General features: G+C 51.9%; 1 protein-coding gene across 1 annotated transcript in view; it reads right to left on the bottom strand.

Annotated features, from left to right (window-relative positions):
* Positions 1–20,123, bottom strand: part of RBM19 (RNA binding motif protein 19) — a 120,039-nt gene extending 99,916 nt beyond the window's left edge. Inside the window, exons 1-12 of the mRNA XM_082698907.1 lie at positions 19,907–20,123; positions 16,013–16,195; positions 14,045–14,170; positions 13,805–13,843; positions 13,338–13,530; positions 11,904–12,184; positions 10,215–10,295; positions 5,232–5,310; positions 3,103–3,174; positions 2,166–2,369; positions 1,307–1,437; positions 415–536 (exon numbers count right to left, since the gene is read on the bottom strand). Of these exons, the coding sequence (XP_082555033.1) occupies positions 415–536; positions 1,307–1,437; positions 2,166–2,369; positions 3,103–3,174; positions 5,232–5,310; positions 10,215–10,295; positions 11,904–12,184; positions 13,338–13,530; positions 13,805–13,843; positions 14,045–14,170; positions 16,013–16,195; positions 19,907–19,942 (1,547 nt within the window). The 5' untranslated portion in view covers positions 19,943–20,123. The remainder of the gene's footprint in view (positions 1–414; positions 537–1,306; positions 1,438–2,165; positions 2,370–3,102; positions 3,175–5,231; positions 5,311–10,214; positions 10,296–11,903; positions 12,185–13,337; positions 13,531–13,804; positions 13,844–14,044; positions 14,171–16,012; positions 16,196–19,906) is intronic.
* Positions 20,124–20,677: the final 554 nt, after the last annotated feature.

Below are 20,677 nucleotides of genomic sequence, written 5' to 3'. Positions count from 1 at the left end.
GGGGACGTCAGACCAAGGCTGAACGAGCAGAGAATTTTCTCCGAGGAAAAAGCTCTAAGAAACAAGTTCATCACCTGCCCTTGTAAGCCCCCAACGCCTCCTCCTTCTCCTGCCAACTTACCTGGTGTGGATGGGCCAAGGACCCAGGGCCTGGAGACATGAGCAAGGACGATACAATCCCTGACACTGGACAAGCACTTACTTTGTGCCAGGGACCCAGCACTTTGCTTGTATCAGTTCATTTAATTCTTCCAACCCCAAGAAAGTAAGGCACCACTGTGATTCTCCCCATTAAGCCGATGAGGCAAGTGGGGCCCAGCGAGGTCATGAAAAAGAGGCTAAACCCATCCCAAGGGGCCAGAGCACGTCGGCAGCTGAAGAAGCAGGGCCCCGAGGCTGGCAGTGGGTAAGGACCTGGAGCTGTTGGCTTTGTCTTTAGATTCTTTCTTCTTCTTATAAGACGATGACCCTGGGGTGTCCGCGTCCTCGCTGGCTTCCTTCTTGATGGTGGAGGGTAACACGTGGAGCATCCTTCCCTGGTTGAGGATGATGAGAAGAGGATGGGGGGGCGGGGTGGGTCCACATCCTGCCCCAAGACATTAGTGCTAAGACTCTAGTCGGGAGATGCTGCCTCTGGGAGAACCCCCACATGGCCACCCTCACACCAGAATGGGGGCCTGGCCACACGACTCAGGGCCCTGACGCTGGTGGGAGATGTCTGACGCAGTCTCAAGACAGAAATTGAGCATCTTATGAAAACCCCGCAGCAGCCCTCACCCCCTCAAACCCGGGCTACCTCCCGGCCCCACACTCTGAAGTGAGGGCTCCACGTGGGTGGGAGCCGGGTCCAGCTGGGCAGCCCCAGGAGACCAATAAATCACAAATGAACGAGTGAGTAGGGAGAAAAAGGAGAAAGGGAGCACAAGTTGGCCTGGGCTTGAGCAGGCGGGCAAAGCAAACTACGCGGTAACACTGGAAAAGAAGAGTTTCTTATGTTCTATTGTGCCTGTTTAACGTGACCGGCTCCAAACGCTCCTTCCCACTTCTCTCCCAAGTGGTATTTCTGGGCACGGAGGCATATGTGTTCATTTAACAGAGTTTTCAAGCCTCCACAGTGCACCAGGCGCTGTCCTAGGTGCTGAAGGGCCCTGCCCTCGGGGAGCTTCCCTCCACTGGCTCCTGTGAGGCAGCGGCTTTGCACACCGTCTACGTTTTCTCAGAAATGTGGGTGCTCGTGCATGTGGACCCACACATCCTGTCCCCATCACCTGAGCCCAGCCACCCTCCGCCAGCCCAGGGCAGTCACCTGAAACACCTGCCCGTCCACTTCTGCGTAGGCCCTCACGGCGTGCTCAGGGAACATGAAGGTGACGAAGGCGAAGCCCTTGGGTTTCTTGGTCAGACTGTCGATGGGGTAATGAAGCTCAGACAGAGGACCTGGGGACAGGACAGGTGTCAGCATCCTAGGGGCTGCGGCTGGGCCTGAGTGCTGGGCACCCAGCTCTTCTGGGTGGGTCCCGGCCACGGTCACCATGAGACCACCTCAGTGGTCGAAAGTGGCCTTTCTCAATCCTTTACGAGTCCACCCTCCATCTCAAATGCTAACTCCAACCTTACAAACACGCAGCCCTGCGTGCTGAGTTGAGCCTCACGCCTTCCCGTTCTTGCCTGTGAAATAGCAGCGACCATGACAAACAAGACCCTATCACATGCCCCTGGGACGCTCGGCGTGGGGAGCAAGGTCTCAGACAGCGGAGCCCAGGCCGAGGAGCCCTGTTGCGTCCGCACCCCCCACCCGCTCCCATGCAGGGACTTCACAATCCGAGCAGCGAGAGTTCGGCCAGCAAGGGCTAACTTAGGAGACTGTCTCCAAATCTTGTCTGTTCTGTGTTTAGACAGAGAGAGCAAGGAGACACAGGGTTTAGACAGCTCACGACGCGTGTGACACGACCTTCTCCCGGGAGCCCTGCTAACCCCCGCGTCCAGGACATGGGAGCACTCCCAGCAGCTCAGGGATCACGGGCCCCATCTATGGAGGATGGAACAGAGCGAGAGGGGGAAGCCGTCTGCCTGTGGTCAGGAGCTGACGGGAGGCGGGCCCTCTTGGAGCCCAGGCCGACGGCTCACACACTACGTGCTAGGAGAGCCAGAGGCAGCGGCCCTACCGAATTTGGAGAAGAGCTGCTCCAGGTCCTCCTCAGTGCTGGTGTAGGGCAGGTTTCGGATGAAGAGCCTCCCAGAGTCGGCCAGGTCCTCCTCCTCTTCATTCTCCCCGAGGGTTCGGCCTTGCCAGGGTCTGGCGCTACTCTTCAGGGGCGCCTGGGCCGCAGGGACGTTCTTTTCCCTGAATACCTCAATGTAGCGCCCGCCTGCAGGAGAACAGAGTCAGGGCTCCGGGGCAGGCCCAGAACTTGCCTGCAACTCCTGGGTGGTGATCCAAACTCTCCTTTGCGGCCTTCCAGAGGCCACGGCCAAGGCAAGAGTGCTGGCACCCAGCTCTGTTACCAGGGTGGAGGTTCTGGGCCAGGGCTAGGCATGAACTGGAAGGAATCTCTCCCCGAATCTCACTCATCCTGCACATCTGGCTTTAACCGTGGTGTGGGGGGAGGAGGGGCAGCTGCTTGGTCACCGCAGGCCACCGTGCTGTATCCTCTACCCCTCAGGCACACTCCCTGGCTCTGCCTGGGCCAAGGTGTCCCAGCACAGCCCATCCTGGAAGACTGCCTTGCACTACTGATGAACGGCTTCTGTGCACCGCCCCACAAAGCCAGAGCTTGCCCCTGCTGCTCCTCTGGGTTTTGCTCCAATGTCACCTTCTCACCGAGGCCCAAGTGGACGCAATCCTATTTGAAAACGCACCTGCTCCAATCCCAGCCCATCTGCTGGCTGCTTGTCTCTCCCCGCTCTACAGCAGCTACATCCTACCTCCTAACTCCTACCTCCAGCTACCTCCCACCTCCAGATGTTTTGGTCTATTCTGCTCACCACTGTATCCCCAGTGTCTAGACCAGTGTCGGGCACACAGCAGACCCTCTCCCAAACATACGGAGTGACCGAATGAGCGAGCGAAGCCCTGCCACCAGGCGGAGGCTGGCCCCTTACCCATGTACTCCCTGTGGCATCTCAGAGCTTGCTTGACTTCCTCTTCGCTGCTCAAGTCCACAAAGATGTACCCTGGGAGGGGACAGTGACAAAAGGGAGACTGCAGACACTGGTGGGAGTTTCACAGGAACACCCACACTGTGCTGGCTGTTTGGGGAATCTGAGCAGAAAGTGGGGGATAACCCCAAGCGGACTCTCCCCACCGCACCCCCAGCCACACCTCTCCTTGCGGGCAGTGCTGTGACCCCGCGGGCTGGTTTCACAGACGAAGGTGCTGACCACAGGAGGCCTGCAGCTCCCTTCCGGCCTCACCCCACCCGCACCAGGGCCCGCTCCATGGCCTCCCCTGGAGGAGACGAGCCGAGGCAGAAGCATGTGACCAGCTCAGCACCCGAGCGGCTGTCTCCACGAGGACTCCGTCGCTCGCCCCGTGTGCACAAACAAGCACACGGGACTGTTTCCTGGAGCACGGGGCCTCCCATCCACCACCTCACAGGGCCTCAACCCCATGAGCGGCAGAGCGACAGGGCTAAGAGGCAGCGGTGCTGTAATGTGGTCCTAAGCCCAGGGGTCTAGGGCTCCATCACAAGGCTCTTTATTGCCTCTTGGAATTCCTCTTTCCTCTCCATTCCCAAAGGCAGGCACCTCATCTATCCCCATAAACATCCCCATCCTCTCCCTTCCCTTTCCGCCACACCCCAGCCCCCCCCCGCCCCCCCCCCAGTCCTTCCCTGGATGGCTGCAAAAGCCCCACCCAGCCCACCCGCCCCTCGTGAGCCCGGCCCCAGAACCCTTCTGTCACCAGCCAGGGACTGTTCCGTATCCAACTGTGGCCTCCCCATGCTTTAAGCCCCTGCTGCGCTCCTGTACCCTGACTGGAGTCCATGGTCATAGTAAGCCCCCCCACCGCCCGGCCTCGGGGCTGGGTCCTCCCTCCTCACCAGCTCTTCTGAGGGGACATCTGTCGCTCCTCAAAAGCGTTATGCTCCCATGCCAGCTCCCTCCAGCTCCCGGACCTCCAAAATGTTTTCTCTCAGCCCTGACAGCTCTGATATGCTCCTTCCTGCTCCCCCATGCCAGCCCCTGCTCACCCTGTGGTCTCCAAAGTGCCATGAAAGCAGTGGCAGACCCTCCTCCACCACCACCACTATTAACAGCAGCTCTCAGGGAGTGTGTGGGAGGCGTTCGGCGGAGTTTAAATGCTGTGTGTGTGCTAATTCACTGAGTCTTCACAATGGACCGGACTAGGTAGGACTGCCCCATTGCACAGATGAGGGGAGAGAGGCCAAGTCCCTCATTCAGGGTCACGGGACCCACCAGTGGCTGAGCTGGGATCTGAGCCCGGGCAGGCGCTCGTCACCCGCTCCTTTACTGCACTCGGGTAAGTGTGCAAGGAGACAGCTGGCTGGCTGAACGGCACTGCCTGGGAAGCAGGGCTTTGTGCTCAGGAAGCAAGGGAGGAAATGCAGATACTCAAAGGTGACAAGACCATCCTTAAAGCAGGAGCCCTTTCTTCCCTGAACACCAGCCCCCACAGTTCCCAACCCCTCTGCCCAGGCGGGAGTCTTCTTGCCAAGGACACCCTGCCTCCTGGTTGCTGCCTGGCCTTCCCCAGCCAGAGGCCCCCAGGGTGGCTCTCGGGAGGGCACCAAGTAAGCACAGGCGAGCCCCTAGCTCTCCAAGTGCAGACCCTTCCTGCCAGCGTGCTCCCTACCCCTCTGAAGCCTAGGGAGGGGGCTGGCCACCCAGAGCGGGAAGGCAGTGGGGAGGGCGGCCTGGGGCAACACCACACTCCTCGGCAACCCACAGCACTGCCCGTGGACTTGGCCGAGTAAAGCCCCGGGACCAGGGGCATGTGTTTAAATGGAACAGGTGAGCCCATGAGCACAAGCATAGGCTGAGAGCAAGGACGGGAATGGGGGTTCAAGAGGGTAGAGCAGGGGCAAGCTACATACAAGACCATCAGAGGCAGCCCCTTGTCCCGAGTGCTTGAACACATCCACTGAACTGGGGACACAAAGAACAAACACAGCAGCTGCCCTAAAAACATTCCCCCGAGGCGCTGCCCCTACCTCCCATCAGTGCCCTCTGTCTCCCCAAACCCACCCCACAGAGGGCCCAGGCCTTACCTGTTTTGTTCCCATGAGCATTCCTCACTATCCGAATGGCCACTGGTCTCAGGGGTGCCAGGAATTCCGTAACGTTCTTCTGCAAGCAGGAAAGATTTCCTTCCTTTATCAAGCCCGATAACAGAGGCGCACCCCAATGAAGAAACGTGGGCCAAATTTCCAAATTCAGAAAGGTCCCCACGGTGTTTCACCTGTTAGCTACTCTCTCACTGCTAAACACAGAGCTTTTCTCCATCATGCAATAAAACTACCTTAGATAAGCTTAGAACAAAAGATTGGAAGAGTAAAAAATACAGATCTATATATAAAATAGTATCATCCCGGGGCACCTGGGTGGCTCAGTGGGTTAAAGCCTCTGCCTTCAGCTCAGGTCATGATCCCAGTGTCCTGGGATGGAGCCCTGCATCGGGCTCTCTGCTCAGCAGGGAGTCTGCTTCCCCCCCCACCTCTCTGCCTGCCTCTGCCTACTTGTGATCTCTGTCTGTCAAATAAACAAATAAAATATTAAAAAAATAATAAAATAGTATCGTCCCAAATGGCATTTTCAGGCATTGTTTCTGATCTTTTTCCTAAGGACCTTTTAAGACATATTTGGGGTTAACTCTGGCTTTTGTCACCTCTCATGAATGCATTAGTATTTGTCCATGTTACTTCACAAAAGAGAGACACAGCAATTTAAAGTGCTGTTGTAGACGGTCCCCGACTTTCTGAACTCATCTATTTTGAGCATAAAGGGTGGCTTAAGCACATTTTTTTTTTAAATGCACAGATATATATACCTGATATATCTGATATTAGGGATATATCTGATATTAGGGAATGCTTTAAAGTACAAACAAGAAAACAAAAATGGTCCCTAATTCCCTAATCCCAAAGCCCGGCTCACTCTTGTTGGCTTTTGATTAAAAAAAAAAGAAAATAGGGAACCACCCTTCTCATCCGCATACTGGCCCGAGGCCTTTAGGGAAGCTTAGAATGTCCAAACAATGTAAAAATCAAAGCACTACACAATGAATGAAAGAAGTCCAATAAAGCTGTGAATTTTTCCTATTCCTACTTCCATTAAAAAAAGTCAAAAATATCAAATTCTCCCAAAAATGCTTTTTTCCTCATTTTTATGTGCCTACTGAGAAATGCTATGATATAGGGTGTGTCTTCTTCTGGAAAAAAGAAATGCACCTATCCATGCTCCTCTGTATATTGCTTTTTTTTTTTTTTTTTTTTTTTAAAGATCTTATTTATTTGACAGAGTGAGAGACACAGCGAAAGACGGAACACAAGCAGGGAGAGTGGGAGAGGGAGAAGCAGGCTTCTCTCATGATGAAGTGTGAAGGATTACTGCTTTTTTCCCTTTATAAATGACATGATAAAAATTGATACATGACGTTATTAAATAAAACAGTAATACAAGAGCAGTGAACATTCTTGCACTGAAATCTTGGTGTATTTGGTTCACTCGCCTACATAGCAAATTCCTGTGTAGGAATTATAATTGCTCGCTCCAACATATGGATATTCTTAATTTTGACTGATACTTCCAAATTGTCCATTAAAAGGCTGCCGTGCACACCTCTACTGACAGTGGCTGAAAGCATTATTGAACTTTTAAAATTTTTGCAAAATGTCACCTTCCAGTTTCGAGCTGTCTTTCTTTATCTACAAGTGAACTCAAGCATCCTTACTGGCCATATGTATTTTCCTTAGAAGACCTCCTACCCTTTGTCCGTTTTCCTATCAGGTCAGAAGTCCCAAAAGTGCCTGAACTATTTGTAAATTAAAGAAACCAGATGTTCCTGTTGTTTGGTTGCGAACAAATGTTGTCTTTTTCCTTTCTGATGTTTATTATCTTACAGAAGTTTTAACTGTTATGCCATCAATTAATACATCTTTTTCCTTGCAGACACCGAGTTCTGCAAATGGCTCAGAGAGGCCTGTTTGATTCTATTATTATAAGTAAATTCACCAAAGCTTTTTCCTGTAACATTTATAGTCTCATTTTTTTTAAAGCTTTCAGTACATCTGAAATTTCTCTTGCTATAAGGAATAAGGCAGGGATGCATCTTTTTGTCTCTCTTCAAAAAGACAAACCAGTTGTCCCATTATTACTTACAGAAAAACCTCTCTTCATCGACACGGGACACCCCCACGATCCTCAAGGAAATGCTGATACAAATTAGAGCTTATTTCCGAATTCTATTCTAGTCCATCAACCTGTCCACAACTTTGCCTGAACCAAACTGTTTTAATTGCTGTCACCTCAAACATGTTTCAGTATCTTGTAGGGGAATGGTCTATTCTTACAGGATATTCCTGAATGTTCTATGACACCGTCCCCACCCTGATGAGCTATAACTGAACTTAGTCATTCATGATTAGGGAAGAGTCAGCATCTTTACATTCTAAAAGTGTATGGCTTCCCATTTACATAGTATTCTTTTAAATCCCTCACTGGAGGTTAATGTTTTCTCTATAAAACTTTTATTAGAGGGGCACCTGGGTGGCTCAGTGGGTTAAAGCCTCTGCCTTCGGCTTGGGTCATGGTCCCAGGGTCCTGCGATCGAGCCCCACATCAGGCTCTCTGCTGGGTGGGGAGCCTGCCTCCCCCCCACCCTCTCTGCCTGCCTCTCTGCCTAACTTGTGATCTCTATCAAGTGAATAAATAAAATCTTAAAAAAAAAACAAAACCTTTTATTAGAGTATCTATAAAGCCTCCCTACACACGCACACACACAAACACACAAATATTCCTCAGACTATCTAAAGGTAGGTTTTCTTTCTGTTTTACATACAAACCATTTCTTCTATTACATTTTGTTTTTATTCCCGGAGAAGAAAAAAGTGACTTTTTTAATTAATTAGTTTTGGAAAAAGCCATCTAGTGTTTCTTTCTTTCTTTTTTTTTTTTTAAATTAAAGCATGATTTTCTTCGTGTTTGATATTAAAACTAAAGTGTGGCACATTGTAACAGTAGAACATAGTGCATCATGAAAAAGAATGTCCTGATCCGGAAGATTCCCCATGCTGTACCATCAAGTAAAAAATGCAACATACAGAAGAGTGTGGATAGATGGAATTCTTTTTTTCCAGAAGGACTCTACCAGCTAACTCAGAGACTCCACAGTGTGACCCAAATGCTTACTGCATAGAGGAACTTTGCTAAGCTTCATTTTTAAAAATTAGTAAATATACAGACTATCAAAAGAGATGAACACTTCAAGAGGAAAAAAAGGGCAAAGATACGGCCAGGCACTGTGTAAAGGAAATGTATGATGATTTACAAACGTGAGTGATTGACCCCACCAATAATTTAAAACATAAATTAAAATGAGACACCATTTTTGTCTGTCATCTTGATAAAGATGAACACCCAGCGTCCCCAGAAGTGGGCACTTTCATACTCTGCTGAAGGGAGTATAAATTAACAATGCTTCCAGAGGGCAACTGACATTCTCTATCAAAGCCCTGAATATGTCCATGCATGGGCTTACATAAAATATCCCCAAGCAAGGGTTGGCGAACTGTGGCCCACAGGCCAAATATTGCCCATGGCCTGCTTTGGTATGACCTGCAAGCTAAGAATGGTTTTGGCATTTTTGAAGGCTTATTTTAAAAGACAGAAGAAATGTGATCCAAGCACCATATGACCCCCAAAGCCTAAAATCTGTGCTATCCGATCTTTACCCCCCCAAAAAAAAAAAAAAAAAAAAAAAAAATTAAAAAAAAATCAGCTCATGTCCAGTCGTCCAGTCTCAAGGAATGATGACTACATTTTTATTAACAGCAGAAGACTGGAAACAACGCCCATGCTCCACCTCGGGGGATAGGTGAGAATATTGTAATGTGTCCAGAGTAAGAAAAAACATAGGATGTGAACAATGATATCGTAGCAGAAAATTCAGTATGCAAAAATATTTTTAACATATTGTGGTAACGGAGGAAAAAAGTTTCAAAATAGTTCTTACTGTAGAAATGCTTTATAAAACTAAACAACAGAGGTCAGTATTTATATACAAAGAAAAAAGCGTCTAACAAGATATGATTACTGGTTGTCACTGAGTGGGATATAAAGTGTCTGTGTGTCTGTGTGTGTGTGTGTAATGTTGCCCCACCTTGCTTGGGACCGTCAGTAACTACACCTGCACGAAGTAGATGTACGTCATGGCACCCTAACCCTATCTGGTTAGCACTGCTCTCACTCTCAACTCAGCTGGAGGATATTTAATATGGTCATCTTAGTTAAAGATAACTCCACTTCTCTTCATTTAGCTACTTTTAAAATTTTTCCTACACTGAACTTCTATCACCTATATGAGGAAGTAAATTAAAAAGTTCTCTGCTATGTAAACCCAGAGTCAGCCGATTCCAGGATGTGGGCCAAATGTGGCCCGCAGCCCATTTTTGTCAATAAAGTTTTATTGGCACACAACCATGACTGTTTGTGTACCTACTGTCTAGGGCTGCCTCAGTGCTACAACAGCAGGGTTAAGTAGTCACCACACTGATCACAAATCATCTGGCTCATCCTTTAAAAACAACTTTTTAAAGATTTATTTTTGAAAGAGTGCAGGGGGTGGGGGGCTAGAAAGGGCAGGGAGGGGGGAGGGAGAATCCCAAGTAGACTCCACACTGAGCGCAGAGCCCAACACAGGCTTCATCTCATGACTCTGAGATCACAACCCGAGTCGATATCAAGAGTTGGGATGCTTAGCCGACTGAGCCACCCAGACACCCTTAACATTTTTTAAGAGTGCTTGCCACTTCTAACGTACAGGACCAGAGAGTGAAACCAGTATTTCTTGGTCTCTGTAGAGCCATCTCTGTTGCCTGACCCTGAGATCGAACTTTGTCTTTCTGACCCCAGTTCCTCCCAGATCAAGTCCTCAATGACCCCCAAAGCCCCCCCACACCAGAGCCTCCTGGCATCCTCCTCCCCGCCTCCCATGTCCCGGGGTCTCCCCGCCGTTGTTGCATTGTTGGTCGTACCTCTGTGACATTGAATGGGGCTCCCCGCAGCTTCACAGTGTAGGGGGTGGTGGGTTCCTTCTGGTTTGCTGGTTTGTCTGCCTGAGAACAGAAATGGCCCCAGTGAGTTCGTGGGGACAGCTGCAGGAGGAGGCGGGGCCAGATGTCTCGGTGAGACACCTGCTTCCAGGGGGAGCCAGGGAATGCAGACAAGCATCGTGCCTGCTGTGCTGGGCAGTCTGGCTGGAGGGGTAGGTACGGGTGCACCAGCCGGGCCTTCAGGCTACGAGGAGGGGCAGAGAGCCTCAGATGGAGCCTTGAGATACTCTGCTATTCACTGCCATGGACTTAGGGCTTAACTTAGGCACTTAGTAAATACTGCTATCCTACTGAATCCTCAAAGCAACTTCAGAGGGTGTGGGTTCAGGATCCTCTTTGTAATTCTGTATCCAGAGAGTCCTAAAGAAATCTAAATTTACCAGAATTCCTTTGGCAACAAAACTTGCCCTGACTTAAAGTCACTGGCCAGTAAAATCTGCTCTGGGTGGACGTGAGGCAATATGACATCTGCCTTTACCCCCTTAGTAGGAGGAGCGGTCATTCCTGGTTTCATTGCAGAAACAGACATGAACAGACATGTGCCTGATTAGGGGTTGCTGTCCCGGACCCCCCTGGGACTGTGACTCTGCACAAGGCACTGAGGTATCTTCCTGAACTCAGAAACTGCGACCGCCAGCATGCGCTTACACACAGGGGTTTGGGAACCTGTGCCTAAAGTTCCCCCTTTAGGCATGGGGCCTGCTGCTAGGCTGAGCGTTATCTTAGGTGAGGACCAGTGGCCTGAGGAGTAGCACCTCTCCCCAGGTCCCACGGTCACACTGGGTCGGAGCTAGGGTTTGAACCCATAGTTCTCGGACTTCGCCAGACTCGCCTACCTCTCCGGAATGTCCATTTTTAGGACAAAAGGACAGGGTGTGGTTATGAGAAGGGGCCGTAAATCAAGGAGTGAGGGGGACAAGGAAAAGCAAAGAGAGATGCTGTTTGGAGCCTTGAAGAGGGCCGGGTGGGAGAGGGAGGCAAGGGGACGGGGGCCCCAGTGTGACCTGCCCTGTCTCTGAGCAGAAGAAGCCCAGTGGGGGGACAAGGTGTCTGTCCCTGAAGGTAGCACCCACATCTATAACATAGACTTCAGAACCCAGTGGGCGTGGGTTCAAGCCTGACCCCAGCACTTCCTAGCTGTGACCTTGGACAAGTCTTTTTCCTTCACTGGGCCTCAGGCTCCTCCCCTGTAAAATGGGACAAGAATCCCTGCACACCCCCACTCCCTGGAAGGCTGTCGTAAGACTTAATGACAAACGACCAAGCTGGCATTATAACCAGCACGTAGCAAGCAGTCCACTAACTCCATCTCTTACTGGCCATGGTGGCTCCCATCTGCCTTCCCTGCTACGGAGCGCCGAGCATCACATGCCCCTGCCCCTCCCACAGCTCGTGAACACTCTGGGGCCACAGAAGGCAGACAGGCTCTCCACATCGCCACAGAAAACAGACTCAGAGGGGAGAAGTGCTTGTCCAAGGTCACACAGCAGGCACGCAGCAGGGCCGAGAGCTGAAGGCGGGCCCCGCAGGGAACGTGAGCGAGAACCAGGGCAGCTGTCCCCCCTCCTCCCCCTGCCCCCCAAGCACCAGTGCACACCCCCATGCACACACCTCCGCTCTGGCCACCCCCGCTGTCTCGTTCCTGGACGGGCTGCTGCCCCGCGCTGGACCAGCCCCTGGCCTCCCTCTGTCCTGCTGGGTGGGCGCGGGGCCAGGAGCCTCCTCCTCCTCCTCCTCGGCCCCGCTCCCGGCCCCACAGCTCACGGCCTCGTCTTCACTCTCCTCCTCTTCCGAGGACGACGGCGACTGGGACTTCACCACCTTGGATTTCAGGTAATCCATGTCTGACAGCTCTGTCTGCACAGCTGCCCTGGGTTCGTGGCCCCCTTCCTCTGCAAAAACGGGGGGCTGGGAGTTAGTGATGGGCACTGGCCAAGCAGAGGCGGGGACCAACAAGGCGGCCCAGCATGGCGGCCTGAGGCGCTGAACAGCCCTGGTGGGGCCTCTGACACACATGTTAAACGGGTCTAACCGTTGGGGGTTCTGACCCGCCACGTGCCACAAGTGGAGAGAGTTCCGTGGCTCCCTGCACAGCTCCCTGCCCTGGCCCCGCCCGCGCCAGCCTGGTCTTTCAACTGCGGCCGGCGCGATCGATCATCTAGAGAAACAGACAGGACTGTTCACTCCTCACCTACTAGCTTCCAGTGGCTTCCAGATGCTCACAGGACAGTCACGCTCATCAGGCCGACGTGAGCTGACTGGCTTCCCCCCAGCTCCACCTCGTCCTCTCCAGCCGCCCCAAACCACGTAGGCTCCCCTCAAACGCCTGTGCAGCCCCGTCCCCCGTGCCCGGCCATGCTCTTCCCTCTGCCGGCGACCACCCCTTCCTGGCCCCTCCCCACCACATCCCACCCACTCCCAGCGAGTCCTCCAGACTCCAGTTTTGCCCAGAAACTTCACCAGGCATAAAATCCACCTTCAATCCATTGTCTCACCTTCGGGTAAGATCGATGCCTGACCCACAACCAGAGCAGTGACCAGTCCGGACTGCAAACGCTCCTGTTCCCATCTGCCCCCACGCTACGCCGTGAGCCTCTTCTGAGGACAGAAGCCCCCTCCCCCCCCCAATACGGAATTAAGTCCACTATCAAGGATGATATCTGAAGACGAGCGCTGCGGCGAGAAAGCAGGAAAGGGGGGTAGGAGAGCCCCCAGGGAAGGCCTCCGAGGAGGGGGCCCTCGAGCAGAAGCTTAATTATTGTTTCTTTCCCCTGACCTTCCAGCTCCAGGAGAGAACTCTTCTTTGCTCACTGCTGTGTCCTCAAGGCCCAAACCAGCGCCTGGCATTCAGCAGGTGCTCAATAAATACTTGACCGACTGTGACCAGCATGGGTCCGGGCAGATCTCGGGTGGGATAATCACCCCCAGAGAGGACGGTGTCTCTTACGTCATCTCCCGTGTCTGGCACCCAGGTCAGAGCCACCCAGGCCGGGACACACACACAGGCGCATGCTCTGTGTGGACGGGGGCACGTGGATGCCTCACCTTCCAGGTCCTCGCCGGCAACCTCCTCGTCGCTCTCCTGCCCCGAGTCGGAGTCGAAGTTCAGGTAGTCACTGGCAGCCTTGCGCTTCCCCTTCGAGGCCTCGGTGTCCAGGGCGTCATTGGCCCAAGTGGCTGTCTGCATCCGCTTCTGGTGCACGGACAGGAACTCCTGGAACTCGGTGTCTTCCTTCAACTGGCGGCCGAGAGGAGGTGGAGAAAGAAGGGTCCGCTGGGGCACACTCTCCTCACCCCCCGAGAGCGGGTGGGAGCATCCCCTGCGCTCATTTCTCCGGGTCTCTAGAGGACCCCTGGGGTCAGCTGGTCGCACTTGTCATCAGACAGGAGACCAAGAAGCCACAGAGGCACGAAGAGGGAGGACAAGACGCACCACACGCTGTCTCAGCCTGCCGCAGCCCTCCCGGTGCCGTCCCGGGTACCCCTCCTCTTGGTCCACAGGACACACTCACCTTCTCCAATTCGCTTGCTACCCTTTTTGTCTTGTCATCCTGTAGACAGAAGGCACAGAGGGTAAGGGTCCCAGATGATGGGGAGATGGGACAGACAGGTTGCCTAGGGAGGGTCCACCTTCGGGAACCATCTGACAGGGAGTCTCTGGTGGTTCCTGCTCCCGTTGCTCTGTTCCCGCCCCCCACCGCAGGTGACCACTTTGCTGACACGAGGGATGTAGGTGGGAGTGACCTACGCACTTTCTTGGGTTCTGTAGGGACAGCATCTTTGTCTTTTGAAGGATTCTTGGACTGGCTTGTTTTCTGAGCATGTCTGCTCCAGGCCCGGGGCTTTGTCGGGTCCCCAAACGCCTTGCAGAACTCCACCTGCGTGGGAGAGAGAGGGTGACGGGGACACCTGCCCCCAGCCCAGCACGGGTGCTACCCTCAGCACCTGGAAGCCCAGCTTTTGAAAACTGCAATTGCCACCTACGAGTGGAGTCGGCTGAAGCAAATTACAATGGACCCTTGGAGGACACGGGGTTAGGGGCACTGACTCTGTGTAAATAAAAGTCTGTGTGTAACTGTCCACTTCCCCCCAACACCCAACTACTAATAGCCTCCTGCTGGCTAGAAGCCCTATGGAGAGCAGTTGACTGACACGTAATTTGTACGTCATAGGTATAATGCCCTGCATTCTTATAGAAAAATGAGCTAAAAAAGAAGAACACATTAAGAAAACCATAACAGAAAACACATTTATGATACTCTACTGTATTAATGAGAAAATCCATGTGTAGGGGCCGGCACCATTCTGTCCCAGGGTCAGCCGCGGTCACCCTCTCCTGGCCTTTGCCTTCTCCTCTCTGAGTCATTCCAGTCGCTACACTTAGCAACCCACCGCCCACACTAGGCAGTCCGAGTGCTCCGCGAGCGGGAGGACAGCGAGCCTCCAGAACAGCGGGACGGAGGGACCACCACCCTTCCCACTTCCCAGATCAGCAAAGTGAGGTCATTTGTCCCCGTCACCCAGGGAGAAGGTAACAGAGTGGGGACGGGAACCCGGGGGACTGGGCTCTAGAGCCCAAATTCTTAGCCACTCAGCGCCCCAGGCTGGCTGACATGGGGTCTGGCACAAGGCAAGGCTAAGCTAACGGCTTCCAGATTCACTATAATTATCGCGCATTGAGCTCGTTGGCCGCAGAGAATGGCTCCGGGGTGATGGGAGAGGTGGGCGGCCACGGAGAAGCCTGCTCAGCGTCAGGCCTGAGCTGACACGACTCCCACGACACACTACTAAGACGGGCGGCACTTTCTGCCACATTTGGGTGCACCTGCGGCCACCTCTATCCTGGGTTGGTGGGGGGGGCTGTCCTCCTGCCACGCCCCTTTCTACGGACTTTCAAAATATTTCTGCTGTTTCTGTAGCAATGATGTGTTCAGTGAAAAAAACTCAAATCAACAGAGAAAAGCAACAAGGAAAATGAAAAAAAAAAAAAAAGTTTTTAATCCCAATTCTTATCACCCAGCGAGAGAAACGAATGTATTGGTAAAAATCCTTCCGCATAGCTCTTTCTATGTTTCACACACGGAGACTAAGAAATATGGTTCTAAGTGAATGGAGTCGTGTGATACATACTTGCCTAACATCTGCTTTTCTCTTCTCAACCAAGTGTTAAGAATGTTTGACCAAGTCATTAAATGTATATGAGTGACAGGGATAGGACCTCCTCCTTCAGGAAGCTCTCCTGACAACCCCTGGGCCAGGACGCGGGCCTCCTCTATTTTCCAGAGGTCTCTGGAGCATCCCCCTCGCAGCCCTGACAACACCGAGTGAAAGCAGCCTATCTGTGGGCCAGCCCCACGAGGATGGGGACCGCGGGCACCATGCTCCTCGAAATCCCCAGCACGGCGTGGGTACTCCCTGTTTATCTGCTGAATGAGTGAGCGACTGACAAAGAACAATGGTTGTCTGAGCATGTTGGGGACAGCAGCACTGGCTTCACCCGTGAGCTAGCTGACCTGCCTACTCTTGGGTCCCAGCCCACCCCGACATTGACTCCGAAACTGTTTTAACAAGCTCTCTGAGGGATTCGTACGTACGACAGTTGGAGAACCAGGGAGACGGACCAAAGACAGCACAGTCTGAAAACAGCTCGGCTCAGGACTAGAGCATGGAGGGAAAGATCAAGGGGTGTCCGTCTCGACAGGCAGGAGAAGCCGACTCACCGAGATCCGGGAGGTGTCGATGAAACTCTTGTTGAAATGGTTCAGCGCCGTCCGGGCCTCTTCCTCTGACTTGAAGCCGATGAAGCCGAACTTACGGAACTTGCCGTCTTTGGTGAACTTCAGGCTGCAGTCCGTCAGGGTGCCAAAGGAGCCAAACAGCTGCCTGAAACGCTCCTCCTTCATCTACGACAGAAGGGCGCACTGAGGGAGGGGCAGGGGAGTCCTCTGAGCCAAGGGAACAAAAACGGGCTGAAAACCCCGGACCCTGGGATTCCCCAAGGGCCAACATTGAGGAGGCTGGGGCAGAGCATGCTCTGTAGTGGGACCTGGCTCCAGCTCTGGCCCGAACAGGAACTAGTAGATGAGGAAATCTAGATGCAGGAAGGCTGCAGTGAAATCATCCTACTCTATGGGCTGTTCAAAGGATAAAGAGACCTATCACATACGGAGCCCAGCACCATAGCCGCTCCCGCCAATACCTGATAATGTCAGCGTAAATGCGTGAATGAATGAATGAACGTGGTAAATTTCATGTGTTTGCTCATGAGGGTAGAGAGAATAATGAAGCACCCCAAAAGACGGCTACATCCAAACCCCTGGGACCGCTGGGACTGCGACTGCATGTGGCCAAAGGGATTTCACAGACATTGAGGATCTCGAGAAGGGGAAGTTATCCTGACTCATCTGGGCAGATCCAATACCGATGTCCCGTTACACAAGGCAGACAGGAGGGTCAGGGCTGCAAAAGGCAGTGTGATGGTGGAGACAAAAAAGAGACTGCAAGATGACACACTGCTGGCTTTGACCCTGCAGGGTGTCGCCAAAAGCCACGGAGCACAGGCGGCCTCAAGAAGCTTACAAAAGACCAAGAAACAGATTCTCCCCTAGAGTCTCCAGAAGGAAGGCAACTTGCCAGCACCGTGATTTTAGGATTTCTGCCCTCCAAGACTACAGGATAATAAACGTGTATTGTTTCAAGGCACTACGTTTGACATCTCAAACCCTGACCCTCCTGATTTCTTAACAGTAGCAATAGAAAACTAATTCCTTAATATTATTATTATTTGGTTAAGGAACCCCACACAGAAACGGACTCCCAGCATCTCCCCATCCTCACTCCAGCCAGACCACCGATGCAATTCAGTTGAGTTTTCTAAGCAGTTACTGGGGGATCTGTGTGTGGGTAGTAGTGGGGACACCAAGAACCCCACAGGTAGCCAAAACAAGGACTACAATTAAAGCAACTAGGGATGCCGGCAGCCCAGAAGGAAGGAAAAACACGTTTTCTGCGGCAGGTTCTTAATAACTCTGGTCATTAAAATCTTGGATCACCCTATGAGTTAGGAATTATCCACATTTTAGAGAGAAGAAAATGAAGGTCATCCAGGATCAATGATCTACCCAAGTCTACAGAATCAAGAGCTGTGACTCAGTTCAGATACATAAAAGGCAGTGAATTCATCTCCCCCATTACATGGGAGCAACCACACCCAAGTCTGACCCCCATCGTTCCTCTGTTAAGAACCTCCTGGCGACTTTCTAACACCAGAGGCTCAAGAATAAGCAAGTACTGTAAAACACGATCCATGATCAACTTGACCCAGCCCTGGAGCACCACCTCTTGTCAAATGCCTTGCAGCCTTTTCTGCTTTTTACCTCTGACGTTCTACGAATTGTCTCCTCTAGGTGAAATCTTCCCAGCAGGCCTGGGCTAACTCCTCTCATTCTCAGTTCAATCACCTCCCCCAGGAAGCCTCTCCTGGACTCCCCAGGTAGGTCAGGTAACCCAGCCCTCTGTGCTCACACAGCACTGGGTCATGCTTCAGTCCCTGCCTCTTACACCATGGTGATCTGGTGTGCAAGTCCTCTGCTAGACCATCAATGCCATAAAGGTATGGGAACTGAGTCTTATCCTCCACTGTCTACAAAGTCAGCAACATAGCGTACTCACTACTAAACACGTGTTGGGTAAAAGCTAAGAAAAGTGCATGCTATCATGTAAAGAGAGACAGTAGGGTGTAGGGGTCAGGAATGAAAATTCTAGAAGAGAGTGTTCAATTCAGTCCCTGCTCTATGAATTACCCGTTGTGTGTGACCTCAGGCAAGTCACTTCCCCTCGCTGTAGTTCAGTTTCTTCACCTTTAAAATGGACACAAAAATGGAAGTGACCTGATAGGGTCAGTTGCTGCGGATTAAATAAGTTACTTTACTGAAAGCAACTGGTACAGTGCCTGGCACATAGTAAGTTCTCAAAATGTTAGCTACTACTACTGGTTTTTCATCAGTTCCTTCATTCACCAGACAAGACAAGCAATTGTAAGAGAGTCAGTCCAATGAGGGAAGAAGCCCAGTGAAACAGAAGTGGGAGGGGAAGAAAGGGCAGCCATGCTAAAATCCTCATCCATCAAAATGAGGCATCAAGAGACATTGCCTAGGGGTGCTTGGGTGGCTCAGTGGGTTAAGCCTCTGCCTTCAGCTCAGGTCATGATCCCAGGGTCCTGGGATGGAGCCCCTGCATTGGGCTCTCTGCTCAGTGGAAAGCCTGCTCCCCCCCTCTTCTCTGCCTGCCTCTCTGCCTACTTGTGATCTCTGACAAATAAATAAATAAAATCTTTAAAAAAGAGAGAGAGAGAGACATTGCCTAAAGCAGGTGGATGGATCAATAGGTATTTTGAAAGAACTAAAAATAATAATGTAACAGACTGGAAGGGAACAACAGATGTTTGTGGTTCCTTGTCTTTCATGGGAGAGGGTCAGCACATAGCCATTAGGGTAAACAGACCAAGAAATGGGGGAGAAAGCACACCATTTAGACATGGAGTAATATCTGTGAGGAGTCCTAAAAACAAACCATTGAAGGTGGTTCCACCTGGAGAGAGACAGAGGGTAGGACAGAACAAAAGACTTTGCTTCTCATTTCATACACCATGGTACTGTTTGAATCCTTTTTTTTTTTTTTTTGGTACTATTCGAATTCTTAAAATCCTGTCATAGCTCTCCCACAACCCACTGGCGGGGGTGGGGGGAGAAAGGTTTAAAAACCACAAAGAACGCAGAAATAACTTTGTGTTATATCCCTTCTTCTAAAGAGAGAAGCTCCTAAGGAGTTAGACTCAAGAGTACAGAAGCTCTCTCATCCCATCCGAAGAGCGCATTTTGTATTTTGGGAATGAGCTTACTGGCCACACGGATGGTGAGGGACAGCTCCCCAAACCAAAGTTATAGTAAAATCGGTAAGAATGAACCACTCCAGCCACTGCCTCCAGTCATCTGACACCACAGGCATGCAGCTACTTCTTCACTCATTCATTCCGCATGTTTTTATTGAAGGCCTACCACGTGCCAGGTTCTGTGCTGGTCCCTTGGGAAACAGAGACAAGTATGACTAGGCCACCCCCTCCCCACTTACTGGATGAATGGTTTAAAGTTCTTCACAGGCACTCAGTTTTCTTAAATCATGCCCACTGGCCCCAAAGACAGGAGGTCCTCAACCTAATACTCCCCATTTGCCTGTCCAACAAGTTCCCGAGCCGTAGAGGAGTGTAAGTGCAGGATCCGAACGAGTGACGAGTGAACAACAACAGTGTGCGTACGAGAGAGGTTGTAGGAGAGAGCGTTCGGCACACGTGGGGGGTATTGGTCATCTTCCTAGTAAGAGACTTGTCAGGATGGAAGTCAGGTACCCTCGGGCCGGCTGCGAACCCCTGATCTGTCGTTATCTCCCTCTCGCAACTGTCAAATGCGGATATGCCGAGAATCTTGACCCTTCTAGGTTTCGAATGCACCCTGAGTCCTGCCCCAGGGCCACAGCCCCTCAATTCTCCCCAGCCATTCTCCTTCCTGGCTCCCAGCTGGTCCCAATTTCAGATTCCCAAGTCCAGGCCCTGCACTCACCCCATTCGGGAGGTTTTTCACGATCAGTCGCGACATGGCGCACGGTCCCCACTGTTTCGATTCCGGCACGGGTGGACAGCGTCTTTCACCAACTTTCACGCTCCCGCTCTGGGGGCCGCCATCTTTGGCGAGCCGGAACAAAATCACGTGCTCCAGACGTCAGCCCGCCCTCCCCGGAAGCGGGTGTGGCCGAACCAGAGGGATCCAAAGAAGTCACACCCCTCAAGGGGCGGACCTGAGCGTTTGCTTTCTCCGCGCAAGCGCAGGCTGCCGCGCCGTGCCCGAAGAAACCTATGCAGCGGCGCGGCCGGCAGGGGGCGCTGGTTCCTAACACTGGCGGGGGTTTGCGTGTGGCCGGCTGGGTGTTTGAATCCCAGGAACACTTGGAAGCTTTTGTAGCCTCCATCTCTATTTTATTTTATTATTGAGTCCTAAAGCAGCCCTAGGAAGGGAGGAAGGATTAGGGATGCTTGCCTCCCTTTCAGAGATGGGGAGACTGAGGTTCAGAAAGCCTGCCAGGCGCCGTGAAGCAACGTCTTGAGCATCACTTGCAAGTACTAGAATGTATGCACGGGAAACCAACGTCTGTGGTTTTGCCTGAGAGTCGCCTGGGAACCAGAGCAAGGCAGCTTGCTCAAAGGCACAGAGCTGTTCTGTATGAAGTAGTGTTCCATAGTTTTAAGAGATAAGATTATGAGGTTCATTGGTTTCTTACAGCTACTGTGACAAATTACCAGAAATCCAGTGACCTTAAACAACAGAAATGTATTA

Source organism: Mustela nivalis (genome assembly GCF_964662115.1).
Source record: "Mustela nivalis genome assembly, chromosome: 14".
NCBI lineage: Eukaryota > Metazoa > Chordata > Mammalia > Carnivora > Mustelidae > Mustela > Mustela nivalis.
This window is presented reverse-complemented; position numbering and strand designations above follow the sequence as displayed.